This window comes from Gracilinanus agilis, unplaced genomic scaffold, assembly GCF_016433145.1.
Source record: "Gracilinanus agilis isolate LMUSP501 unplaced genomic scaffold, AgileGrace unplaced_scaffold18370, whole genome shotgun sequence".
Taxonomy (NCBI): Eukaryota; Metazoa; Chordata; class Mammalia; order Didelphimorphia; family Didelphidae; genus Gracilinanus; species Gracilinanus agilis.
The window spans coordinates 1,176-8,553 of NW_025349551.1; the positions used below are offsets into that span (position 1 = coordinate 1,176).

General features: G+C 45.7%; 1 protein-coding gene across 1 annotated transcript; it reads right to left on the bottom strand.

Annotated features, from left to right (window-relative positions):
• Window positions 1-925: 925 nt before the first annotated feature.
• DBX1 (developing brain homeobox 1) lies at window positions 926-6,677 on the bottom strand. The gene is made up of 4 exons (XM_044683292.1): window positions 6,308-6,677; window positions 5,458-5,559; window positions 3,236-3,438; window positions 926-1,315 (listed from the first exon to the last, which is right to left on the bottom strand). Exons 1-4 carry the CDS (start codon window positions 6,675-6,677, stop codon window positions 926-928), a joined length of 1,065 nt encoding a protein of 354 aa, XP_044539227.1.
• Between the last annotated feature and the right edge of the window lie 701 nt (window positions 6,678-7,378).

Sequence of the window (7,378 nt, forward strand, 5' to 3'; positions counted from 1 at the left end):
TTCCTTAGTGTCATTCACAGTAACCTTGGTATAAAATATCCATACAGCACATGTGTACAAAATTGTGTACAGTTCATAAAAGCTGTGCAAAGACAGCAAAGTTCAGGCAAAAATCAGAGGCTTCACCAATCCCTCCATCCACATTTCACATTGCACCCAGAATCAAGGAGCCTTGGAATGAAAGGGGGTTGGTTAGAGAGTGCTTGACATATATAATATGGATGCATAAATTATAAGGAAAAAATTTTAAACACATATAAAAATATAAACTACCTTTTCTGTCCATTCAGACAATGTTATTTCTCAGTTCTGAGCAGGATTGAAATCTGATACAAAGGATCCCAATCCTTGATGTGGGTAATGCCTTAGAATTCTGCCCCCACCCCACCCCACCCCCTCCCAGGCATTGTGCTGTGCTTACTAATGTAATTTTGAAAGGAAGGACTGAGCTAGCAGAAAGGACGTTCAGCTGGAGTGGGGCAATAGGTATGACTACATCCCCAAAAGCCTTTGAAATCTCAGAGATGCCCTTCCCTTCTCGAGGGCCCTCCCCCCAATTCATAGAGATTAATATGATAGGGACCTTTCAAACTCTGCTTCTGGGTCCAGAATTTCATTGAGCTTATCTTATTGCTAAACGCTGAGAAGGTAATTGGGAGGAGAGAGACTCCTAAGAGAAAATGGATCTAGCTTCTCTTCGGTGTAAAGTGGAATTGAATGACAGACAGGCTTCGTGCGAAAAGAGACTAAATAGGCAGACAGGGAAGATTCCTGGCTGATACCTGTAGAGGAGGGTGGAGGGTGGGGCAAGCTACTTGGAAGTGGTATACCGACCTCGAAAGGGAGGGACCCCGCCTCAGAGTGAGATAGCATTTAAGAACCCTCGCCTATTCATCGATATGGTTCCCTCTTTGGCTAGGGCCTTCTAAGAAACTGTAATCTCTTCCTCTTCTCCCTCTCCCTCCTCCTCCTCCTCTTCCGAGTCCGAGAAGTCCGACGGTTTACTGGGGCTGCTGGAGTGGGATGGGGAAGGAGGCAGCTGGGCTGCTAGCCGATCTCGGAGGTGCAGGTGCTCTGGAGAGCGATGGAAGGCCAGGGAGTGGCGAGGACGGTCTGGCCCCAGGGCCGAGTTCTCGTCCTCTTCATCTTCCTCGTCGTCGTCATCCCCCGGGCATTTCTTGCCCACGTCACTGAGGTCTGGGTGGGGGTTGAGCTTGGTGGGTAAAGTCTGTTCGCGACAGCCCCCGTTGGACAAGAGCTCTCTTTCTTTGGAGTTCCGCCACTTCATCCGACGATTCTGAAACCAGATTTTTACCTAGGGCACAAGAACACAGGACGGAACGTTGGTTAGCCTGTGCCCCTAGGGGTATAATTACGCCCGTAGGGTTTAGAAAGAAAGCTAAACTTGTGGGGAAAGGTGGAGAGCGAGGCAAGGGCGTGGGATGGGAAGAGAGAAGAGCTTGGAAAAGTTGGGGTGGGGGAGACAGAGACAGAGAGAGAGAAATGGGGGGGGGGACACGAGAACATGTGGAAAGAAAGAGAGAATGAGAAAGCAAAAGTGGGGAAAGCTGGAAAGTGGGAATGAAAAAGGAGGAAAAGGGAGGTTGCCAGGGAGAGGGGCAGAGGGAGAAAGACTGACTTTGGGAAATGAGTTGGGGAGAAGAGGATGGAAGAGGGGAGGGATAGAGGAGCTGGAAATGGGTAAAGGAGAAAGAGGGAAGGGCAAAAAGGAGAGAGAGAATGTTTGGAGGAGGATCAAGGAGAAAGAGAGTCAGGGAGAAGGAAAAAAAGAGCTGAAAAGTGAGAGATAGTGAGGAGAGAGAGACAAGCAGACCCAGACAGAGGAGGAGGAAGAACTTTGAGGGAAAGAAGAAGGGACAGAGAAAGAGAGGGACTGAAGAAAGGCAGTGAAGAGAGAAGCTGAGAGAACTGACTTTGACTATTTCCCTCTGCTTTCTCCTCATCCCCCTTCAAGTACCCTCCCTTTCCTACCCCCCACATTCCTATTCTCAAGGAGTGGGTGAAAGATTAGAATTAAAAGGAAGAGGAAGAACAGAAAAGCTATGGAATTTTATTTTGAGTTGGAAAGAACACTAAGGGATATCTAATCCAGCATTCACCACACAGAAGAGAAAAACAAATTCAGTTTAGTCACTTGTCTGTGGTGTAGAAGCTAGTCAGTGAACTAGAACTTTTCATACTTAGTGGCAGACCTGCACAGCAGCTCACTCCATTCCCAGGACAGGGTTTTCTTTAAGACTTTGATTTGTTAGTTAATGACAGATTCACCCCTAACTCTCCACTTTCATTATTACTTCTTTCTAGGTCTTTACTCCCTTGGATGGAGGAGAAAGGTTAGGGATCCTCCTGGATCCCCATGGGAGGAAACAGCAACCAGAGGTGAAAAAAGTATTGGGAAAAGCCAGGAAAATAACCCCTCTTTCCTCATTTTATACTCCTTCTGACCCAGCCTGCCCTAGGGCAGTGAGACTATTCTCCCCAAAATCACTTCCTCCACAAGAATATTGCTCCTTTCACCCATCTTTTTGGCCTAGGTGAAAATATTGCCAGTTAGGGCTTTGCCAGTGGCCACAAAGGAATCCCTGCGTTCAGTTTCCTTGGTGTATCCCCAAGATAAGATGACTCTTCCAATTGGTGGGTGCCTGTAGTCCCTTAACTCCAGATCCCTGCTGACAGCAGTGAGAATAGCTGACTGAGCTTCAGATCTCTGAAATTCTGGGTTCCTGCATTTTAGGGAGATCAATCAGGGAATCATTTTTGCCAAGAAAACCCCATGGACAAAGTCCATGAGGTCAAGAAGAGGTGGACAAGACTGAAGAGCAAATCATGGGATCATAGGGTTAATCTCTTATGTTACAGCTGAGGAAACTGAATGTGAAATGACTTTCCTAAAGTTACAAAGATAAATAGATATTTGATAAGACTGAGATTTGAACCCAGATCCTTTGACTTCACACTCCCAAAGTGTGCCCCAAAGGAGGGCACCAACTTTGAAATCTGTGTATTTGGGTTCATTCCATAGGCACTATCAGAAGACTTGGATTACAAATTCTGCTTTGAGTAATTACTACCTTGTGACCCTGGATAATTCACTTAACTTCCCTGGCCTCAGTTTTCTCATCTGTAAAATGAGATTGGATGAGATGATCTCAGAGGAAATTTCTCCTAGCTCTGGATCTGGAAGAGCGGGGCACAAAGAACCGCTCCCCCTCACCTGAGAGTCTTTCAGGCCCAGTTTGGCCGCCAGCTTCTTCCGGTCAGGTTTGCTGATGTATTTCTGCTTCTGAAACATTTTCTCCAGCGCTTTCCGCTGCACATCGGAGAAGACCGCCCGGCGAAGCATTCCCCGCCTGGGCTTGCCCCGCGCTGCTAGGGGCCAGGAGAAAGTGCCAGGGATGGGCACCACTGAAGACGATGCTGCCAAGAGAAAGATGGGGAGGTGGCAAATGAGCTGGGGAGTCGAATCACCACTAACTGGTCCTCCTTTTTTCCTGTCCCCTCCCCCAGTTCTACTTCCAATTCAGAATCTTCTCCCATTCTTCCCTTCATCTCTTTCAGTTCTCGTGTCTTTTTCTACCTCTCCTCCCCCCATCTCTCTTTCTCCCACTCTTCTTTTCTTTCTCCCAGGACATATATCCCAAATGAATAGGCTCAGTACCTATAAACCTGCAATAGTGAAAAGCGCTTTCCGCCCAAATAACTTTCCTTTTCAACGTTAATAACCAGGATTAGATACGACAACTGAAACGTATAAAATAGTTTCAATAGTAGCCTGTTTTGTTTTGACTTTCAAAGAAGGGAGGAAAAAAGGCTGAGCGCATTAGCTAAGATAGAGGTGAAATAAAACCGCCTTTTCCCTCAACCCAGAACCCCTGGATTTTCCGAAGCTTTTATCAGCTCCGTGGTTTCTTCATTCTTCAGATGAAAATGAAGTGCCTTCACGAAAAGAAGGGGAAAACATTCTCTGGGGATGTAGGATTGAGGGTTTTTAAAAAATCAATCGGTATTCATCTTTTAAAATATTAATCTTTTCTCCCTCCTTTACAAAACTGAAAGAATTCTGTCCAAATACATGAAAAGTGGCAGCTCATTAGCACATCGACCGGTTCCCAATGGGTATTGGCATGATAAAAAGGAGAGAGTTTCGCCTTTAAAAAAAAAAAAAAAACCCTCCCGAGGAGAGACAGAGATTCTAATGAAGCGTGAATGGTAATTGTGTAGTAATGAACTAACAGAAAAAGGCTGAGGACAAGCAGCTAAAGCCATATATTATTGGAACAAAAGAGATTTACACTTTCAAACTAAACACAACTGCATGCCAAGACCATTGGGAGAATACTGATGGCAGGGGCTTCTCTTCCCCGAATCATTTTCATTAAATGGACATGAAAAGCTATTTATAAACCTCAAGTTGTTATTGTTAAGGCATTGAGATGGGGCAGAAAAGGAGCAAATTCCATTATCTCCAGCATGAATGAAAGTTTTTTTGGGGAGGGGGGTGTTGAATCCCCCACCCCTTTTAAAAATTAATCGCTTGTTCTTTTTGGTCGTATTAGATCTGGAGATCAGTGTTGTGTCTTTGCCCTCCCCCTTAGCTGTCCATTTTCCCACTGAAAAGCAAATCTCCACTTTCATCTTTTACTCTGAGTCTAGACCTGTGTGCACTAGCAGTTTCTGTGCTCAAGGTGTGGCGGCGCCTCCCTCTGGAGGAAGGTTTTGGAGGAGAATTTTACCTCGGGTTTCTCATCTACTTGCTTCTTATTTCATGCTCTCAAATTTTTTTGAAATTATTTTGTTGCGGGGCGGGGGGAGAGGGGCGGGTTAAGTAGGAAGAAATATTAGAAAAAGCGGATGGGGGAGTTGAGGGGGATCTCTCCCCAGATCCCTCTCCCTACACCAAAACACCCCACACAACGGAGCACTCCATGTGGTCTTGTGAAAATGCTGAAACACTGAATGACCCTTAATGGGAAATTAGCCCATGGCTGGTAAGTGTCTATCAGCAGCATGGTAGAGTGAGTGCCGGGTCTGTGTGTGGCTGCCCAGAGGGAGCTGACCAATTGGTCTCGGTGCTGAAACCTTTGTTGGGAATCATGGCAAAGTGCACTGACTCTGTGGGAAAACGGCGGCCGTGAAGAGATGCCAACAGCTTCTCAGTGAGAAGGGAACCGCCTCAAATTTGGACCATGACAATTCCTGCTAATTTGTAGAGCAGGGAATTGGAGCAAAATGTCAAGCAGTCACTGCTTGTGCTAAATAGGGCATCAAATTGGCGCGACTGATTCTTGAATGTTGTACTCCCTCCAACCTCTGAACCAGAGCATAACCTCTAGGAATGGACGGAGAAATATTACTTAGGGATATGCAGAGAACGGGATAGCTGGCGTAGTAGAATACAGTAAATTTGCAGCAAGGAAAGAAAAGTTTGAAACCTACCTGGGAAATAAGATGATCTGATAAAAGGCTGGAAGGATCCTTCGAAATAGGGAAAGGAGAAACTCTTAGGAGGCACACTCTGGAGCAAGGCAGGAGAGGTCTCTGATAGGGGAAAAAAAGGGAGAGGGAGAGAAGGGAGGAAAGAGGGGGAGAGGAAGGGTGCAATGAAGAGAGAGGAGAAGGAGGAAAGGGGAGGGGAGGAGTGAATATTTAATAATCTAGTGGAATCATTATGAGCAAAACAAAAAAAAAATCACGATTAAGTATGCCAAGGATCTTGCAATTATCTTCCCCTCCCAAGACATAAACAAAGTAAATAAAGCTGCTTTCTGAAGTTATTGGTGTTTGTCATCGCTCCTTCCTCTCCCTAACCCCTCCCGAAGGACTGTGTATGAACTGTAAGGATTGGAGTAGGGATGGGAGGGATCATATCACGTATGAGTTTTATCAGTTTTTATCATCCTGTATTTTAAAAGTTATTACTTGCCCAAAAGCCTGAGAAAGGCATTGGATGAAAGAAAATGAAGGCGGGGCTCGAGCAGCATTATTTTTCTTCAAGATCGTGTAAAGTATAAGGAGGTGCCCCGGTTTGTTTGGTGTGATGATTAGCTCAAGTCGATTCAGTTTTCTCAATGCCCTCGCCTCTGAAACACCCCAGCTTTGTAGCGAAACTGGATAAGAGGAGGAAGCAAAGCTTGTCTTCTTTGGGGAAGGGGGGCGATGTAGTGAGGAGTAGTTTTAAGTACGAACCCAGCAGAAGGAATTATTCAAGGTTCCTCACATCCTCCACCCTTCTACTGAATCAGGACCTTGAATGTGTCCTTAATTCTTGGGCTTGTTGGTCACTTACCAGTTCTGGGAGAAGAGGACAGGATAGCGTTCACCCCGAACTTGAGGAAAGTGGCTTCGTTTGCCTGAGAGGCAGAAGTCTGTGGGGAACATCCTCGCCGGCTGCTGGAGGCGGAGGAGCTGACTAGGTCTGAGGTCACTGTGTCAGTCATGGCAGAGGTGGTTCCCGAAGTTGGAGGGGAGAGGCTGGGCTGGGGGACGCTCCGGGGCAAGTAACTCCCCGGCCTACTGATCCTGATCAGGTCTTCCACCAAGAAGCTGGAGTGGCTAGAGAAGGCAGATTGTAAAGACTGAGGCAGCGTTAGCGTAGGAGTGGGTCTCAGGAGGTTGGGGTACACTGCTGGAGGAGCAATGAGGCTAGGGAACATCATCTCAGTAGCTTTTTCTTTCTTTCTTTCTTTCTTTCTTTCTTTCTTTCTTTCTTTCTTTTTTTTAAGGAAATAATCTTATTCAATGTATCCGACCGGAGTTTTCTTCCCTCCCCCTCCCACCCTCAGTTCTCCGCTTCCTTTGCAAACTTCTCGAGGAAAGATCCAACTAGCGAGGGTGACAAGAGGTCTACGTGGCCCTTCCTTCTAGATGATGGGTTTTATAGTGGTCAGCTCGCTAAGGCTCTTTCAAAAGTGACAGCTTGAACAATGGGGTTCAACAAAGTTCTCCTCTAGAGCTTCATTCATCGCCGGCTTTGGGCACTCTGATTGGTGCAGGGGTGCAATTTATGATTGGATTAGACTTCATAAGCAAGCAATGCACAATGGCCTGGTAACAAAGAACGTGTAGTCATCAATTTTGCATATTGACCGCCTCTTTGGAATACAGTGTTCCAAAGGATCCCAGCAGGGTTTTTGTTCAGAAGCAACACAGGCTAATTAAATGCCTATTTAAAAGTTTCCAATGACATTATTTTTGCTTCATAGAAAAGGAATTATTTAAAGAAGCCCTAAATTTATTTGCTGCTCCCTCCTGCTGAGTTTAGAATATAAATAAATATTCATATAGACTCATCTGCAGCTTGGGGGGAGCTATAAAAATACAAATCAGGGAATGTTAAAATTAACTTTTTCACAGTCCC

What these genes read in the sequence shown, in the direction of transcription:
- DBX1 (XM_044683292.1), bottom strand. Translation starts at nt 6,677, where the DNA reads ATGATGTTCCCTAGCCTCATTGCTCCTCCAGCAGTGTACCCCAACCTC. An exon ending in GTCCTCTTCTCCCAGAACTG is followed by an intron (nt 5,560 to 6,307) that starts GTAAGTGACCAA and finishes TTCCCCTATCAG; the next exon opens with AGACCTCTCCTGCCTTGCTC. An exon ending in TGGGCCTGAAAGACTCTCAG is followed by an intron (nt 1,316 to 3,235) that starts GTGAGGGGGAGC and finishes CTTGTGCCCTAG; the next exon opens with GTAAAAATCTGGTTTCAGAA.